Source organism: Myotis myotis, unplaced genomic scaffold, assembly GCF_014108235.1.
Source record: "Myotis myotis isolate mMyoMyo1 unplaced genomic scaffold, mMyoMyo1.p scaffold_m19_p_15, whole genome shotgun sequence".
In the NCBI taxonomy this organism is placed as follows: domain Eukaryota; kingdom Metazoa; phylum Chordata; class Mammalia; order Chiroptera; family Vespertilionidae; genus Myotis; species Myotis myotis.
In genome coordinates this window covers 9,928,927-9,948,647 of record NW_023416319.1, presented here as the reverse complement: position 1 = coordinate 9,948,647, position 19,721 = coordinate 9,928,927, and the positions used below count along the sequence as shown (strand labels likewise).

Genomic DNA, 19,721 nt, shown 5'->3' with positions numbered 1-19,721 from the left:
CTCATTACCTCTTGTAGGAGCCATTCGGGGGTCATTGGCACCCACCTCCAACTGCTGCAAAACGACGAAGACAAATTCTCCTGTGTGGAGTCCCAGGTTCTCTGCAGCCAGCAGAATGGTTTTCACATCCTCTGAGCTGCAGATTAAGATAATAACTATAAGAGGAAAAAAACACAGAGTCAGCCAATTGCACATGATCATATGCTTTTTAAACTCTGGCCTGAAACTGCTCCCAATGAGACATGAACTTTTTCTTTCCCTAAGCATGCTTCGGGGAAAGAGGACGTCGAAACTATCCCCAGAATATAGCACCAGCAGCGTACCCACTGGCAGTTTTACCCTATGAACTAAAGTCTTAGCTGCAGTTCTCTCCAAAAATACAAGTCAAAAAGGTTAAGACCACTTCGATGCTCCTGTTTCTCTGTTTCATTGGCTCTGAACAACAGATCTGGCTTGTTAATCACCAGCTACACAGGAAAAGTTGAAGGAGGACCTAGAATCAGGAGCACCCAGACTTTCTAGTTGGAATGGGGGAAGGGGAAGAGGGAGGCCATGGTACTTTTCTTCCATTCAAACACATCAGCATGCATTGTGAGGACACACAAATGAAATGAATGAGGTAAATTATAATGTACTTATCTGAGTTCCAACCATGTGCCAAGTACTGTGTTAATTAAGGACAGGATACAGTGATGAGCAAGACAGAAGGCCCCTGCCCTCAGGGAGCTGACAGTCAGGCAGACAGTATACCAGTGAATCATGGGGGGAAGAGGAGGGGTAACGGGGTTGCAGGTGGCACTGCAGGCCTAGATCAGCAAGTCCTAAAGTGCCAAGGCTAGAAAGGCTTAGTTTATTAAAGAACAGAAAGGAGTCATGTACTAATCCAGCTAGAAAATAGAGTCTTATGCCCGGCCGTTGTGGCTCAGTGGTTGAGCATTGACCCACAGTTCAATTCCCAGTCAGGAGACATGCCCAGGTTGTGGACTCAATCCCCAATAGGGAGCGTGCAGGAGGGAGCCTATTGATGATTCTCTCTCATCATTGATGTTCCTCTCTCTCTCTCTCCTTCCCCCTTCCTCTCTGAAAGCAATAAAAACATTTTTTAAAAGAGAAAATAGAGCCTTATAAACACCACAACAAAACTAATTGATATCATATGTGGCCCAGTTACTATGTCCAGACACAGTGCTAAGGACTTTACAGGCATGACCTTATGCAATCCTTACTTTCCTATGAGGTAGGAGTTGATGACTATCTTCATTTTCCAGATAAGGGATCTGAGGCCTAGAGAGGTAAAGGTATTTGCCCAGGATCACACAGCTAGAAAGTATTAGAGGTTGGTTCCAAACTTAGGCTGTCTTTCCCCAGAGCCCATGCTCTGAACAATAGCCCAAGTCCAGGACCCAACCCACCTGGAAGATGCTTCCAGAGCTTAGTCATCTATAATAATAAAAGGGTAATATGCTAATTAGACCATACGTCATTCTGGATGTCCTTCCTGACAAAGCCGGGGCCAGAGGGAAGCAGCCCGGGTCCCGGGTGCCGGAGGGAAGCCGGTGCTGGCAGTTGGGAGAAGGAAGGCCTACTCTTGTACAAATTTTTGTGCATTGGGCCTGTAGTTGAATCATAACACTATAGCATATGGGATTTCACTTTAGATTAAAAATAGTTGGTGATAGTGATGTTGACCCAAAAGGAAAATTGTTTTTACGTATCATTATCTTTGTATCCTGTTTCTATCTGCTTTTTACACCCAAAGAAAAATAAAGGGTTTCTACCTGCTCTTTCTATTTGTCTCTCCAAACATAAGCAATAGAAGACTCTTTTCTACTTACCCCTGGCAGTTGCTGACATGTACCTAAGATTTTCTTGCAGGAGGGCTGGATCATTGTTGCTGTAGCTGATCCTGGCAGTGAGGGTGAAATGGGGTTTGAGTTCATTCTCTACAGCCCTCCACAGCTCACCCACTCTATCCCAGGAGGAAGTCCCAGAGTGACCTCCAAACATCCCAATGTGTTTCCAGCCCAGGTACTGGAGAGTTTTCTGGAGCACATCACCAAGTTCACGCAGGGGTGGCACAAGCTTCACATAGGTGTCATACAAGGAGTCGTTCTCCAGTTTTGCTGTTTGTCCAACAAAGTCAAACATGGGGATATTCCACTCAGAAGCCAGCAAACCAATAACCTTGAAAGTAATCAAAAGGATGACTTTTCATAATTGAGTTTATGCTATACTCAAACCCTATTGTGAGATATCTGCATAAATTTTTAATTCAGTGACTCCATGGGTCATGCTGAAGCCTGTCTTTTGGAATATTGATGATAATGTCTTGTAGCCAACGTGAGTATGCAAGACCTCAGAGGACAAGAATAACGATGATATATGTGCCAAGCACTTTGCTAAGTTCTTACACATATCATCTCGATTCTTACAATATTTCTATGAGGTAGGTTTTATCATTACCCTATTTTATAGATGAAAAACATAGGAACACAGAGATGTAAGTTACAAAGCTAACAAATAGAAGAGCAGGATTGGAATACAGACAGTATGGATCCAGAGCCCACAGTCATAGCTACTATTCATTCTCTTAGTGTTTCTTTCTTAATTTGTTCCTTATTCATTTCTCATTCATTTTTTCAGACCTTGCTCTTAAAGGAGTTTATGGTCTATTACAGGATCTAAGACATACAAAAATAGCTACTAGAGTTCAATATACCATTCACTATAGACAATAGATTTATAAGAGTTTAGAAAAGTAAGAAATTACTTTTGATTTGGGAACTAGGGATATAGAGGTGAGGATGGAGAGGTGAAGAATGGCATTTGAGCTTGACTGTGAAAAATGGGTAGGCTTTGGACAGTGTGTGTCAAATAGGGAATTTCAGGAGAAAACAAAATTCCAATTAAAACATGAACTTAATTCTACAGCACCCACTAATGATAGTTCCACAGTATTTGTGAGAGTGAGAATTGTGATGCTCCTTTCTATTTAGGCTTTGCATCAACACCTAATCATGAGCTACCCAAGGACTTCCACAAAATTAATCCCATTAGCTAAACAGTTACAAGTCATTGGTGTCTCTCAGTTTCTTGCCCAGCTTATTACAATTGGTCCTACTCCCTTCTTTCTCACTTACTTTTACCGACACTGAATAATTTCTTACACACACCAAGGGGAAACTTACACAAACAAAGATATTTGTCAATTAAAAAACAAGCATTAATTTCCTTCTTAATTTTTCTGAGCCATGTGGCTGACAGCATTAAAATAAAAAAATCAGTCTATCTACAACGATACCAAGTCCAAACGGTCAACAAGTTTGTTAGTGAGCATCAACTTACAATTATTGATTTGAAAGGCTTTCTTTAAAGAGAATGTTGGCTGTTTTAATTACATGGTCTAATTACATCTCAAAAAAATGGCACTAAAGACTGACATATTATTATTTTAATAATGCCAACTTTGTCAAGGGCTTATTCAAATCTGTCCCATCATCTTTAAGACCACTCCTTACAATGAAAACTCAGCCAGAGTTTTTAGAAGGTTGTATACCTCTGCTGCTTCTGGGCACACTGGTACAAACAAGGCAGAAATCTGTTCTTTCTGGACCTGGTTGGTGAAAACAGCAAGAGACTCCTTGGCGCTGCAGGTTGAGTTGGTAAAAGTGAACTCCCAGCTGAAGTTTCCAAGGTCCGAGGGCTCTGAGTTGACCTTGTCCATGGCAATCTGGAGGCCCGCGCCCAGCCTTTGCACACTGAATGGGTGGGAGATGTTCCAGGGAGCCTGGAAGCCCACAGTGAGTTTAGCAGCCTCAAGCCGAGTCACCAACACACTGGCAAAGAGTGTTAGAACTAGTATTGGGTGGGCATCATGGCATGCAACCCCCAAACAGAGCCCAGATCCAAGTGGGGCCTCAGCACCTGCCCAGGGAGCCATGGATAGTGCCTAACACCGGAATCACTGCAAAACTCGGAGAGGCTCAGCCTCCTGACCACTCATGCCAGGAGCTTAAATGATAGTGCAGAGTTCCCTGAGGACCACAGCTTGGTTTCTATCCAGTGCCATTAATTAGCAGAAACCTTTTCTTTTCAGAATCTGTCCTAACACATCTAGAGGCAGCAGTCTTGCAGAAAGAGGCTTGGGCAGGGCATCGACGAGGTCCTGGTCGTTGATCCAGTGACACCACTGACAAATGTTATGGTCCTGGGCAAAGCATAGAACCCCACTCACCCCCAGCCCCAGGATTCCTCTCTGCTACTTAACTAAGAATTATGGGAACCACTCAAGTGTGGCCTGGGCTGAAATCCTGACTCCACCATATATTATTTGTGTGGCCTAGGACTTGTTACTTCCTCCCCTATGCCTCCATCTCCTGATAGATAAAATGGGGGTTAAACTATAATGAGGTCTTCCCCTAAGTAATATGGTAAAGATTAAGTGAAATCATACAAGTCCAGCATTCAGCACAATGCCTGGGCAAAGAGAGCCACTCCTCCATGCTAGATAATGGTGATGATGATGATGACAATGATTGATGATGTTGATTTCATAATAATGATAATTATCACTCACTACATTGATCTTATAATTTTTCTAGACTAAGTGAGCTAATGGCTATGAGAGGGTTAACTTACCCTGGCCTAGGACACTAGGGAGAAGCTTCTAATGCAGCAGTTCTCAACCTGTGGGTCGCGACCCCTTTGGGGGTCGAACGACCCTTTCACAGGGGTCGCCTAAGACCATCAGAAAACACATATATAATTACATATCGTTTTTGTGATTAATCACTATGCTTTAATTATGTTCAATTTGTAACAAAGAAATTGGGGGTCACCACAACATGAGGAACTGTATTAAAGGGTCGCGGCATTAAGAAGGTTGAGAACCACTGGCCTAATGAATGAACACTAACACTCAGAGCTTGATGTAAGGACCACCTACATCAGTCTCTTCTGATAGTTAAAAAATACAGATTCCAGGACCCTACTCCAGACCCTCTGAACCAGTCTGGGGTTTACTTTGAAAATCTGCAATTAACAGACTCATTACTCCTACCTACACTAAAGTTGGAGAAGCTCTGATATAATCTGAAGTGAGAAGAGGAAAAGAAGAGCCGATAACTATTCTCTACTCATCTTCCTTCAGTAGCAAGCCCCAGAGTGGGATTACTGAGCCTTAGGCTCATCTAAGGGGGCCATTTCCAACCCCCTGGATTCCAGGAATTGCTTTTCTCCCAACCAAATTCACCATAAGTGCTTTGTCATGGAGCTTCAGATTCTTTCTCTCCTCTACTAGGACAGTTTGGCATCTATTTGTAAAGTCTCCTGAGTCTAAAGATATCCTTGATCTAATCCTAGGCAGAATTCCATGGCCTTTTTTTTGGCTCAGATGCTTACCATATATATGTGGCCTTAAGCAAGCCAGTTTAACCCATGCCTTAGTTTTCTCAACTTCAGAATTAGCTTAACAATGCCCCCCACAAAATGATGCTGTAAAGATATTGTGAAATTATATAATTACCTAGCACAGTGCCTCATGCTTAGAAGGAATTCAGTAAAGGAGTGCTCCCAATGGATGTGTCATTGCATAAGTCATGATCTCAAAGCTAGGGTTCTGGGAACAATATGTTATTATACATTCTGTATCCCCTCTCCCCTCCCATATATAAACATCTTAAAATGTGTACTCCTGCTCTGTTTACATGTTTTCTTTCTCTGAGGAGCTTTGAGGTCAAGTGACATGTGTGTCCCTCTTTGGATCCTCAGATGTAGCATAGTTGGGGGCCTTTATATATGCAAATTAATAGTAATCATGATAAGTATAAGTATTTTCTTTTGTATTCCTAAGTGCTTACATGTGAACATGGTCAAACCAGAAGAAAATACTGCTTATCATCAGCATTGGTGAGCCTTTAAGAAATAGACATACAGTGCTGGTGGGTGTGGATAGCTGGTTTTTCAATATGCATCCAAAAGCCTTAAAACATATGGATCTTTGACTCAGAAATCCCAATTTTGGAGCTTTATCCAGAACAAATAAGATTGTATGATAAGATTTTACTAAACTGGCTTTTTTTTTTTAACAGTCAAAAATTAGACACAACTTTTATGTCTAACAGCAAGAGCATGAATAAATAACATATAATTAATCTATATGAATGAAGACCAGACAGTCATTAAAAATGAGTGAATTTAGCCCTAACTTGTTTGGCTCAGTGGATAGAGTGTCAGCCTGTGGACTCAAGGATCCCGGGTTCATTTCCGGTCAAGGGCACATGCCCGGGTTGTCAGCCCCCGTGAGGGGCGTGCAGGAGACAGCTGATCAATGATTTTCTCTCATCATTGATGTTTCTATCTCTCTCTCCCTTTCCCTTTCTCTCTGAAATCAATAAAAATATATTTTTTGAAATTAGTGCATTTATACACTTAAGTCACTATGTATTAATTGAGGAAGGACACTATACAATGACATATATAGTGTTTTATTTTTATTGTGTTTTTTATTAAGCACACACAGTTGCCAAGCAAAGATGACATACACTAAGCTCTATTATGGGAACTATGAGTATGTTTTCTTTTTGCTTATCTTAATCTTCATAATTTTGTCTTAATATCTGCGATAAGGAAGAAAAGTAAAAGTTTTTATTAGAAACAAACCCTACAGACTGGCATTTGTGGAGAGAAAACATGGGGGTTAAACTCAGGCGGTCTGGATTCTCAGGTCAGGAGCCGCTCACGTTGGCAAGGTCACACTGCGAGGCACTTGGCTTACCTCTGTAGGCTCTAATTATTCTCTGTGGAGTTCAACCCACCTCCCTTTTACCATCGCCCTCAGAGATGGAGAGAGACAGCAATGCTGTGGTCCAAGTAATGACCATCACTTGGAAACCATTACCATAGTAACAGGCCCACCCACTTTGTACTAAGTCCTTCATTGACTAGAATGGAAATGCCTGAGATTAAAACCAATTTAGTGGGATTTGCAGGGACTGTGGCTGCTGGAGATGGCATGATATTCTCCACTTTCTTTTCCAGTCCTCCCTCCTCCTAGGAGATTCTTATGCCTATAAGTTACCGGGAGCATCGTGGTTGAGTGGAGAGGCCATGTTGTTTCATCCAGCAATGCTTTAGAACAAAACTATGTCCATCAGACGTGCAGGGGCTGTTCCCTGTGTTGGTCGGGATGGTGCTTTGATTCTTAGCCACTTTATCCCATTGCTGCTTCCTGAAGAGACTAATACAGAGGGAGGGGTCCTTCTGTCTAAGTCAGTTTCCTCGATGCTGGCCAGCCTGGGCCATAGACCAGAAACGGGCCCAGCTGTTCAGCATCCAAGGTCAGATAAGATTGGCTGTGTCCAAGGTGGTGGGGTTTTCATAAAACCTCCAGCATTTTCCTAGCTGCCTCCCCCGCTGCTTTCCACTTCCACCCCTTCAATGTGTAAGTCAGTGGTCTGACCGTGTTTAGAGAACAATGACGGTTTAGAATGAGTGGGTTCAAGCTTCTCCAGAAGATAAGAGGTGGGAAAAGGTGTGTGGCCTACTGGAAGGGGGAGATGAGGCTGCCATGTCCTAGGGAAAAACAAAGGGAGAGGCAGCCATCACTCCCGCCCTCCCACACTCTTCTGCGTCTCAAGGCGTCTTCCTAGAAAAGCATCAGCCTCAGGCTTCCCGAGGGACTAAGACTGTAGTTGAGCCTCTGTTTCATTTCCTAAGAAATGGGGACATGGCAGGGGCAGAGACCTCTGACCTTACCAGCTTCTTGCCCTCAAATCCCAGGACTCTGGTGGCTTCAGAACTAACCAAGTACACCACACTCAGGGGTGGCAGCACTTTTCTTTCCAGGTCTCGCTTACAGTTTCCTAAAGGGAAGGTTACTGAAGACTTAGCACACCTTGTACACATCATCCCAGAAGAGCGAGCAAGCCAGAGGTGGCTATGACCTGTCAGGGTGTGAACATCAAACTTCCGAGTTGGTGTTCTCAGCTTTTGCAAATACTGAGTTACCTTCACTGAATATGAAGCTCCTGGTGAGTAAATGTTTGAGAAGCCAGAAGAAAGTGGAGCAAAGGTTGAACTTGTGTAAAGCAGGAGATCATAGTTCCTGGACCTGTAACAAAGCAAATTCCTTGGATACTAAAGCCACTCCTTTAGGTGACCACACACGCACGACGCCTAGAAGGCCGGGATGGGGAACTGAAGAGGCTTGTGTGAGAGGAAGAGGTCCTTCCTCCTGGGACTCCACCTGTCTCTGATATACTTCAACCGCCTGTACTTACCCCGACCTGCTGAAGGACACTCTTCCTCTGACCTGTGATGTTTGTTCTTTCTCTCACCTGCTTCCACCAGGAATGTGTCTTTGACACCCGAGCAGTTGCTTTTGACAATCTGGGGTTTCCAATCAATATTTTCCAATTTTCTTCTGGCTACAAATATAATCTGAAGTTTAGCAGGTTGGGCTGCTCTAAATGCCAGATTTCGGATCTGAATATTTATTTATTTTCTGGTCTTTGATCCTGCCTCTCAGGTAAAGACCACCCGCAAAAAAAAAAAAAAAAAAAAAAAAAAAAAAGCCTTAGCTGGAAAAGCAAAAACTTCCAGAAAGTACTGGAGAGGTAGGGCAGCTGCCTATACTCCCTCTACTGAGTATACTGAGTAATCAAAGACACTAAATGATTAGCAGTGATTGTAATTAGTTCTGAAGCCACTTTTCAGAAAATTTTAAGTTTCCAAAAGCACCTTTGTTCTCACAGTATCTTAAACACTGAGCGAATAAAGAATGTATTCTTGCCTTAATACATCTTTCTCTGCTAATTACATACTTTTAACCCATGAGAATCATATGCTCTTCCATCTGAGCCAATCAGGGACCAGCCTGGCACTAAGCTTGGTGTCTGGGTGGCTTTTCTAAAGGGAGGCGGGATGTTCCTTTTGAATCTCCACCCTCCTGAGCTTTTTGTCCGGAGAGACCAGAACTCCTCCCATTTCCTGTCATTTCCGCTCTGCTTATGTTAAACTTCCCAACTAGCTCCCTAGCCAGGCACTGTAGCCAGTTGTTCTCCATGCTGTGAGCCTGGGCAACCCAACCAAGGCTGTAACACAGAGGATGATGTTTTTAAACACTTGGCTAGAGGGAAGGGCTTGGCATGCATCCCCAAATAGCAGTGCCTGTCGAAGGTTTCTCCCACACCGCCCTGTAGGAAGCTGTGTAGCAGGATGGTTGGGAGTGCAGGTTTGAAATGAGGCTTAAGTTGGCTTGGACAAGTTGTAGACTGTCTGAATCTCAATTTCCTCACTTGTCATTACTCTGACGAGCTCAAGTGAGGATTAGATGAAATCATAGAGGTAGAATACATGCCACATGCCGTGGTGCCTGTCATTAAACAACAGTGAGAGAGTAGTAGCAGTTTTATCAAGAGACTATTGCTTCAGTCAAGGTCACACACTCCATTGGATGGATGATGTAAATCTGGCAGAACAAACCATTGCTACTACAGAGACCAGAGGAACAGGTTAAAGACAGGGCCCTCTTCAAGTTCACCTGGAGCAGTTATAACATGCTCGCTGCTGCCACCGGTAACACCACCTTTCGCTTATATTCCATGGCATTAAGGCGGAGAACCTTTGGCTTAAATCAATGTCGTCCAAGAGAAAAAGAGTGTGTGCCACACTGTCTCCAGTAATTTCCAGAAGACACGTTTAAAAGAGTAAACGGAACAGGTAAGATTACTTACCTACTATATCCCATATTCCTATTTCAACATGGAATCAGAAGTTTTATATTATTTATTTATTTCCTGATGATTGAGACAGGAAAGGAGGGAGGAAGGAAAGGAGGGGAAGAAATGGAGGGAGAGAAAGAGAAACATAGATTTATTGCTCCACTTATTTACACATTCATTGGTTGATTTTTTTGTATGTGCCCTGACCAGGGATTGAACCCACAACCTTGGTATATCTAACCAACTGAGATTCCCATCCAGGGTCAGAATCAATATTTTTTTAAGTTGGGATTTTATGTGATTTTCTTCATACTAAGTCTCCAAAATTTGATGTGTGTTTTATATTTAAACATATCTCAACGCAGGCTGGCCTCATTCAAGTTCTCAGCAGCCACATGTGGCTCCTGGTTACAGTACTGGACAGTGCAGGTCTGCACCTTCCCTCTGAGCTCCCCTTCTAACCTGCTGGGAGGTAGTGACGTTTCCTTGGGATTGTGGAAGGCTCTGGGAATTTAGAGCAGACACCTCTCTCCGGGGCCTTTACACTTTCCATCTGATTCTTAAATGCTCTTGAGAAGTTTTTGCTGATAAAGGAGGAGGTTGTTTGTGTCACTGTTTTAATCCTGCTGACATCATGACCCTGAGAAGATTAGTATTTATCTGGCACACTGAGACCCCAAGGTGAGGCCACCTATGAGCACACCTGGCCACTCCAAGGGCTGGGGGGTCAGTCAGTATCTCTTAGCCCATCGTGAGCCGTGGCTTGTCAGGTGGGAAGCTAAGTTTGCAAGGCCATTTGCTGTGTGTGCATGTTGTTGGGGTTGAGGAGGGCACGTTTTGGGGGTTGCGTGAAGTTTTCTTGCAATCTGTGCAAACACCATTCTTGTCAAGCAAGTGCTCATGCTTGAGTAACACTTCCTTCCCACAAAGAATGAACAAGTGGCCTCAAGTGCCCGGGTGCCCGAGCTGCTGCTGTCAGTGACTCCAGTTGAGCAAGACGAGCTGCTACTAACACCGAGCTAAGGGTCCAGCTCCTCCCATGTGCACTGTGAAGCTGCATGGTGCAGGGCTGACTGCAGAGCCCAGCACAGAGCAATGGGCACTCACAGAACAGCAGACAACTAAGCAGAAAAAGCTGGGGGTTGGCGAGGGGTGGTGCGCAGCTGAATGTGTGGTGCATTGCCCCCTCTAGTTGAGTGAAGAAAGGTTTTGTGTGGGAAATGAGCTCAGTGGCAGGAAGGATGAGCAAGCAGATGGGACAGCCTTCTGAGAAGGGAAAAGGTAGCTCTTGTTTCACCCTTGGCATCAGGTCTACGTAGCTGGCATTGGGTCCTGCTTCCTCTAGGGGATATGGTTCTTAATTTCCTTTGAGTGACCAGTGAAAGTCGCAGAGAGAAACACATACATAAATACACAAGATTGCAAGGGGTCTGTGGAATGGGTTGTACTCAATCACACATGCATGCTTGGGCTCTGGACTCGACTGCCTAGACTCAAAATCTGACTCTGAGACTGAGCCAACTGTAAGCCACAACATGGCCTCTTTTAACCTTTCCTCTTCTGCAAAATGATAACAATTTTTTTCATGGGGTCACTGTGAGGTTAAATGATTATGGACAGAGCTCTTGGTGCAGTGCTGCCATAATGTCCATGATCATGATCATCTTCAAGACCTTCATAAAGGAGCTGGCATGAGAACCTTAGATTTCTACCCTGTATGATGTACTTTGAGTGCCATTAGCCCTTTGAAACATCAGATAACTCAGGAAAGGGTGGGTATGGAATTCCGATAATTAGAATGGTCGATTGTGGCACCCTTGTTAAGAGTTTCAAGAACTTCGCCCCTTCCTTTCACATCTCAGTAGAAGAGTAAACGTCAGCTCTGCCATGTGGGAAGCTAAAGGTCGGTCCACCACGGCTTTCCTTTTGCTCTCTCTGTGCCATCGCAACCTCTGCCCTGCTCCACAGCTAAGTGTAGGGAGGGACATCTCGCCTCCTTTCCTTCTGAGCCATAATTACTAAGTTCACATGAACTGATGCAGCCCACCCCTCTAGGACTCTGCTTCCCTTTCTTCCTGGGACGTGTTACCTGACTCTAAAGACTTAGCTTAGCTGTCAAAGCAGCTGAAGGTCCTTGTGAATAAGTGTTCCCTGTGCCCCAGGGGCCCCAACTCCTCCAGACACCCTGTGCTTTCCGTTTTTCTTCTCATTGCCATACTTCTTCTTTGCCCTCATCTGGGATGCTTACAATGAGCACTGGTGAATAACTATTCCCTCATCTAAATCTAGGGAAATATTCCAAAGCAGAGGGCTGGAGGTTGAAGAGGAATCTCTGGATTCTGAGGATTAGTAGGAGAAATTCACTTTTCCTTAGAAGGACCTCATTAGCTTCATGCTGTCTGGAATCTACAAATGCCCCCCATAATACCTTGAAATAATATTTGATGCCCTGATTGATTCATTCCCCTGCCCCCCCCAACACACACACACACACACACACACACACACACACACACACACACACTCACACACACACACACACACACACACCCTGCTCTAAACTCTGCTTTGCAACCAACTCTTTAAAGAAGGGCACTTTTTCATAGACAAGCCACAAATCACCTGGCTTTACAAAATTGCCTGAAATTGTTAAAAAAAAATAATGTTTGGCCCCACTACCCCCATCATGGTCCCATGGCCAAGCTGTAGGATCTTGGGAGAGTGATGAACCTTTTCTGAGATTCCATTTTCTCATCTGTGCAAACTCTAACTCCCTGGCAGGTTTCCTGGAAGAGCCACATGAAGTCCTTGTCAAGGGGCCCAGCTCCCAACAGCCACTGAAGCTTTTGTCCTTGCTGACACCTCACAGGTCTAAGAGATCTTCTGGAAGTGTTTGATAAACTGGGAGGAGCTATACAAACACACAGTGGTGTTACATAAAGTTGTCTCACTTCCAAGGTCTGTCTTTTCCTGCTTTCAAAAATGGAGAAACTCTGCTTTTGCTTTTGAAGAGTTGTCAGGCCCTATCACCAGAAGTGTAGCGGCTGTTTCCAGGCTCTGTTAGAAAACTCTGGAACGTTGGCCTCTGGTGTTCTAGAACTGCTGCCTATGAAATGCATGGTTCCTCTGTCTCTAGGAGAGGGGAAGGAATGTACACGAACCAACCAGAGCAGCATGTGTAAGTGTATCAGAGTGGTGGCTATTGGGTCAGACTCTTCCACACCTCGAGCACCTTACCTATGAATGACCTGGAAAAATAAAGGTTGGCACTTTTTCGGGGCCACGGGATGCCCGATCTCAAAATAATTTTCTTTTTTTATTGAATTCTGACTGCATATGGCTGTGGGGAGGGGGGGGGGGAGCAGGAGGACAGACGGATATTTCAAAAAAAAAGCCTATCTAACACTTTTCTTTTTTATAGCTAATGCCTTTCTTTTTTAAGAGCGATGCTATGGGAAACAATGGTTTATCAAGAGATGCTGTATCATGCTAGGGCGCTGAGACCTGGGTTCTGGACATTTCTCCCCTACTGAATCAATGACTTACCCTAGCTAGTTACTTCACCTTTTGGAGTCTCAGGTACCCTCAAGAATAAAGTTAAGGCTGTTGGGTCAGATAACGCCCCCTACACTCCCACACTCTTACTCATATAGGTTGTCTGGCTATGATGCCATGCGGCTTTGATTTACATTTACGTAAAGGAGAAGTGGGACAGTGAGTAGCAATTCCTCCCACTGTTGCCAAAGCTCTATTCTTGGACTTGGCCTGCCAGCGATCTTGAGTAACACCTCTCTGCTACACTCTGTGTCAAGTTGTCCTCCCTACTGTAGGGTCAGCATAGCCAAGACAACCCCAAACAAACATAGTCCCCTTTAACCTTTCAGTTGTGGAGCCCATTGAAGGTCAGGTGGCTGCTTGGAGCAGTGATGCTGATAGTAAGCTTCTAGTGCGGTCCCCAGATCAGGAGCATCCACATCACCCAAAATTGCTAGGAAGGCAGATGCTCAGGCCCTCACCCAGGCCGACTGAACCAGAAACTCTGGCACTGGCTCAGTCATCTGGCCTGTAACAAGCTCTCCAGGGGATTGTGAGGCTTGCTGGAGTTTGGGAACCACCGCCTTGAAGCATCTTGCTCTGGAAATCGCTGCATCAGAAGGTGGTCCAACACAACTTGGCATTTGTCCAATCAAGTGGGACTCATGCTTCCAGTTCTTTAGAAGCCCTTTTTTTCTCAGGTCCTAAGGCAGAACTAGGGCTCTGTGACAAGAAGTGACCTTGAAGAGTTAATGCACCTCAGACCTGGAGAATCTGGCCTAATAAGACCTCTTTGTTAGTGTGGTAGCCACTCCTCCCTACAGGAGCGGCTACCAGCAGGAAGTGGTATTGGCTTCTAATTTTTATATTGGGCACCTGACCAAGTAGTTAGAAGAAACCTAATGTAGTATTTCCACGAATTTCTGCAGGCCTGGACCGCAGAAAGCCTTCAAGTGCCTAAGGTCTACTGGTGGTTAAATGAACACTTAGCCATGATGCAGCACCATCGTGGCAGAGGCAACGCGATGGGTGTCTGTGTCCCTACCGTAGGTCTTGCCTCGATAACTGGTTGTGTGATTCTGAGAGATTTATTTCATCTGAAAAGGCCTCCATTGGCCTCACCTGTAAAATAGATATTAAACACAATCTCCAGGGCCTCTCTCACCTCCACTCACCATTTTTGTTCAATAATGATGCCTTGTAGTCGTCAAGATTTTGGAGTCAAGAATGGGGACTAGGGACTTCCAAATGGAAAGAGAGAGTAGGATATAGGCTGAACAGTGATGCAATAGCAATCCTACTCCTTCCAGGGCCTTGCTAAGCTGTGGGTAGTTGGAGCCAGGATTCTGCATTCTAATTTTGTGTTGACTGATTGACGAGAGAGAGAGAGAGAGAGAGAGAGAGAGAGAGAGAGAGAGAGAGAGAAAGGGGTGGGAGAGAGAGAGAGAGAGAGAGAGAGAGAGAGAGAGATCCACTTAATTATGCACACATTGATTGCTTCTTGTGTGTGCCCTGATGGAAGATCGAACCCGCAACCTTGGCGTATTGGGACACACAGAGCTACCAGGTCAAGGCCTGGATTCTGCATTCTAAATTCAACCTAGCTAGGTTTGTGCCTCAGTCTAGACTCTAGAGTGATTTTCCTTATTTGGTTTTTTAGTGATGTTCAATTCTGGAGGGGTCACTGGCCTCTGCTTATTCCAACCTTAAAGTTAGAACTTGAGTAACAATTAGAGTGGCTTCTCATTCTCTCACTCTCAATTCAGGGAGTGCTTTAACCTCTGCTTTTCTTTAGATCTTCCTTTTCCTGTTGCAATCTCAAGGATTCTGCCCCCAAAACAGATGCAAAGCCCTACCGACCCTCTTTTTTCCCCCAGAGGTATGAGCTCTACAAAGGGTTTTGCTTGTTAAATCTTAGCTTTCGTAGCTGATGGGCTTTTTTTTTTCCTTCCTCTTAAGCCCATTGCATAACAATCTCCTGTTTTAACCTTTTGCCAAATTCTACACTTCTCACTGTCTGAGGTTACTACGAGTGTTTGAACAGGTAACTTCTACCTTTGAACTTCTGTTGCAACAGGTTCAAAGTTTCCAGGGGAGCTGGTTGGCCACTCTCAGGACAGTACGCATTGCCTTCAGGTGTGGCCAGTCCTCAGTGCTGTGGAAAAGGCAGAGGTGCCTGCCGGCAGTGGCAGTGCTAAGCCCCTACAGCCAGCTGTGAGGGGCGCATTCCCTGCACCCAGGAAGTGAGCGGATCCTTCCAGGTAAGCAGCAGTAACTCTGCCTGCTCTAGAGTTTACATGTCTATGGGAGAGCAGGGATGGGAGGAAAGTGGGACATGTGTCCATTCTCAGCCTCAGGCACTTTCAACATGAAATTGCGTTTCGTTGAGTAGTCATCTTAGCTGACTTATGTGGGAGGCACAAGAAAGAAAATCAGTCAAAACCGGGTGGAGACATTGGAGCGAGCTGAATGCTGGCAGGAGATAGACTTGGAAGAGAAAGTTGTTCATTTTACTAAATACTATCAAAACAGACTGAAAATCTCTGAGGATTATAGACAAGCCAGGATGTGGGTCTCTTCCATCTTCCATTCAGAAATCTCTGTGTCAATATGTTAGAAAGGGCATTCATTCATCAGCTGTTGATGGCAGTGTTCCCATTTGGAAGAAAGGAGAAGAAAAACCTTAGCAGGCACTCTATCGGGTGCTGGGGTCTCTACTAAGTGCAGGATAGGCATTACCTCATTGGGAGGTGGTTGGTATCGCATTTCATAAACAAATCATGTGCCTCTGGGCTTGAACAGCGTGGCCTGGGCTCCACAGCTGAGATGTTGTGGCGAGGCAAGGGTTTGAGTCACGACCAGTGTGTTGCTACAGGCTGCTATTCGTGTGGATTGCCAAGCCTTCTGTTCTCTCAAATCTCGGGGCTGTTACTCATGTGCACAGAGGACTGACTAGGAATGCAAGTCAGCTAGCCCTTTAGAATGACCCAGAGTGCTCTGAACTTGAGCATTTGGTTCTGGAGGAAACAATTAGAAATAAAGAGAGGCTCGTCTCTTCCTGGCTCTGAGCTCTTCATCTGGTTGGTAAAAGAAGACAGCACCCAGGGAACAGCCCACAGCATTAGAGTGGCTGAGACTCCACGCCCATTCTGCTGTCCTGGGCTCTCCACTGGGGGAACCTTCCTCTTGGGGGGTTGAGCTGCTGAAGCTAAGCCAAGCCAAGTGCTCCTCCAGCCATGAGATGCACCAGAAGCGGGGTGCTACCCTCATCTTCCTGTACTTCATCTTCTCCCATGTCTTAGGTAGTCTCGGGGAGAACCAGGGACCAACTCCTGTTCTCTGAGATTGTGGCCAGGCTTACCCTGGTGTTTTTAGTCAGAACTTTTTAGGACCTCCTCTCTTGGAGAGAGAAGAAATCCTAATCTGGCTGGGAACGTGCTGTTAACTTCCGGGGTGCCTGGGAGGTGGGAGGGAGGAAGGGGGGCAGGAAGGGGCAGAAGAACTCGTATTTCTGCTTCTAAGTCTCAGAATGGAAGCTCCTGTGCCCTTCTGTGTCCACAGCCTTCGGCGAATCCAATGAGACTAGTACAGGTCCTGATACCTCTGCTAACCCCCAGACTTTCAGGAGGCCTGAACATTCTAAACAATTTCATAACAATACTCAGAAGGTATTTGCCTTTTTCACGGTCATTGCTCTGTGTGTGTGTGTGTGTGTGTGTGTGTGTGTGTGTGTGTGTGTGTGTGACGCTGGGTTTTCCAGAAGCTACTAGATGTGAGCCAGGTCAGTCTGACAGCTCCTGGCACGTGTGCTTGTCTGGAACTGTGCTTTAATTTTCCAGGTTTACCTTGGGGAGGTGAGGGAGGCAGCAGAACGGATTTTTGATTTAAAGTCTGGGAGATGAAAAGGATGAGCTAATTGGTCAGAGGAAGGAAAACAAAGTCTTTCCATTCACCCCTGCCTTCCTGGCCTGGTGCATTGTGGCTTTATCAGCACTGCTTCGGCCTGAGGCAGGTATGCTGGGGATTGGAGAGGGGCTGACACCCCCGGGGGTTGGGCTGGCCTCCGATTCCCCTCGGGTGCTGGGAGCTCTGTGAGGGCTGAGTTGCATCCGGAGGGACTTCCCTGCTGTGTGACTCTAGCAGGGAGCAGCGTCACTTCCTCGACACACTGTCTGAGGGGCACCTCCTGTTACTTTTGTTTGTTTGATCTTTGTTCTTCGCTCCCTCCGAGGTGGTCAAAGGAGGAAAGGGTGAACAGTGGGATGTGGGCTGGCTGCATCTCAGCCCTCAGGGCTGGGGTTAAGGCGTTTGACAAGCTGCCAGGGTAGGCTTGGCGCCTTCTCCCTCCTGGTCAGACGCTTCCACTTTCAGTTGTAAAAGAAAAACCAGGAAGTGGAGTCCCCGAGCACACATGTTCAGGAGCCCGGCCATGGCCTACCGTGGGGCCGGCAGACGGGGCAGAACGGGGCACTCTGAGCTGGGCCATCGGTCTGCATGGATGCTCTGAGGCCTCTCAGTCCCTGGAGGTCACAGGGGTGAGGGAAGAAGAACAGGGACACACGTGCCAGAAGAACTTGGATCAGGAAGCTCCATCGCTGGAATCACTGAGGGATGCGACCCCCCTCCCAGGGTAAGGGGACCGTGTGGAGGGGGGTGTTTAGCAAGGTGTCTTGGGAGCGTGGGGTAGAGGCTGAGAAGGCATTCTGACCCCCAGCTTCAGCGGATCTAGAGCGGGCTGTGTCCCAGGCACGTGTCAGCACTTTCTCTCCCAGGTCTCTAGGGCCCTCCTGTAGACCCTCCTTTTCAGGACGGGGGAGTGGAAGGAGGAATGTGGAGCATGAGGTAGACTTTCTTCCTCTTGCCTCTCTTGGGGAGGTGAACCACAACCGAGACCTGGTTTCTGGGCCTGAGCATCTGCCCTAGCTCCCATGTGGGCTGGGGGTTACCCTCCATTTTCTTGGAGGACTTTGACTCCTTCCTGGGGTAAGGGCTGCTGAATGACTGAGTGATGGAATGGTTCTGAAGGAGCTGGGTCTGTTTAAGGGCAAGGGCCAACAGTTGAATCTCAGATGAACTTAAGGATGTTTAAGGAGCGAGCATTAGGGAGAGACTCCACGGTCGGTGCTTTCTGGCTCCTGTGGGTATCAACCCTTGTGGAGGTTTGAAAAGTAGGATTGAATCAGTGGCTCCAACATGTAGGTGATTGGTGGTCTCTCACAGAGGCAGAGTCTTAGAAATAATTCAATTAAACATATTTAATTTAATGTTAAAAGTAAAAGATGGATTTAGTAAAAAATAGAAATAGAATCATTGGGTTTGCTTGATCACTTTTGCTATATTCCAGCACGGGAGTCATGCTCTGGCGGTTCCCTCTAATTTACAAGGGTTTGAGATGAGCTTAGAATAATCTTGGAAGAGGCATGGCATATAGAATGTGGTTGGTATCACTTGTGTGCTTGGCACAATGAAAGGAACAAAAACCTAAATAAAACAAGAATCACAGATGCTTTTAGGACAGGCAGATCATATAGCCAAGTAAAGTAAATGGTACATAATAAGATGTCTATGGTGAGGACTCTGGCAAAATGCAAGGCAGGCATACCCCTGAAAAACACATTTTAATTTATTTTATTTTCTTTTTTTTTAACAAACATTAACCAGACCAAACAGAATATATTAGCCAGGCATTTGACTTAGATCCTAACCTAAAACAGTAATCTCTCCTAGGCTATATTCTAACCCTTTGAGGACAAAAACACCTACAATAAAATCCATGCATCATTGAGTTCCTAAATGCTAAGTATACAGTGGGGCCACCTGTTCTGCAAGGGAGGCTGGGGGGTCAGGGGAAGGGAGAGCTTCAGAGAATGAATGGACAGAGGGAAGATGAAGCCAGTTAAACACCAGCTCATAGTAGATACACTTACATTTTTTCTTTTTTTTTTTCTTCTTCAATCCTCACCTGTGGACACGTTCATCAATCTTAGAGAGAGAGAGAGAGAAGAAGGGAGAGAGGAAAACATTGATGTGAGAGAAAAACATTAATTGGTTGCCTCCCACCCATGCCCCAACTGGGGATCGAACCTGCAACCCAGGTATGTGCCCCAACAGGGAGTCAAACCCGCAACCCTTTTGGTGCATGGGACAACATTCCAACCAACCAAGCCACCCAGCCAGGGTGATACACTCACATTTAATTAAGACAACCTTTTTTTTTTTTTTTTTTTTTTTTTTAATTAAGACAATCTTATGAGGTGGATGGTTTCACCATTTTATGGTTGAGAGCGTAGGCTCAGAGAGGTATGGCAATTTTCCCAAGGTAACAAAGCAGCCAGTTGTCTAATGCTAACACCATGCTCCATCCACTCATGTGTGGAATTAGCCTTTCTTCGGATTTCCTAAAAATTGTATTTGTGATAAGATTTTCAAATATGGGAACCGGGGCAGGTGTTAAGTTTATATATT

At 45.4% G+C, this 19,721-nt stretch overlaps 2 protein-coding genes across 3 annotated transcripts in view; one reads left to right on the top strand and one right to left on the bottom strand.

Moving 5' to 3' along the window:
• Positions 1-3,940, bottom strand: part of LOC118670302 (guanylate cyclase 2G-like) — a 38,074-nt gene extending 34,134 nt beyond the window's left edge. The window contains exons 1-3 of the mRNA XM_036337371.1: positions 3,557-3,940; positions 1,836-2,184; positions 46-155 (exon numbers count right to left, since the gene is read on the bottom strand). Coding sequence (XP_036193264.1) covers positions 46-155; positions 1,836-2,184; positions 3,557-3,940 — 843 coding nt within the window. The remainder of the gene's footprint in view (positions 1-45; positions 156-1,835; positions 2,185-3,556) is intronic.
• An 11,337-nt stretch (positions 3,941-15,277) lies between these two features.
• The window catches only part of ACSL5 (acyl-CoA synthetase long chain family member 5), a 40,484-nt gene continuing 36,040 nt past the window's right edge, over positions 15,278-19,721 (top strand). Inside the window, exon 1 of one of the 2 annotated variants that reach the window (XM_036335996.1) lies at positions 15,278-15,517. Coding sequence is in view for 1 of the 2 variants with exons in the window: in XM_036335995.1 (XP_036191888.1) it covers positions 17,868-17,886 (19 nt within the window). In the remaining variant the exon portion in view is untranslated. Of the gene's footprint in view, positions 15,518-17,318; positions 17,887-19,721 lie in introns of those variants that run through there. The other variant, XM_036335995.1, reaches the window with a different exon arrangement.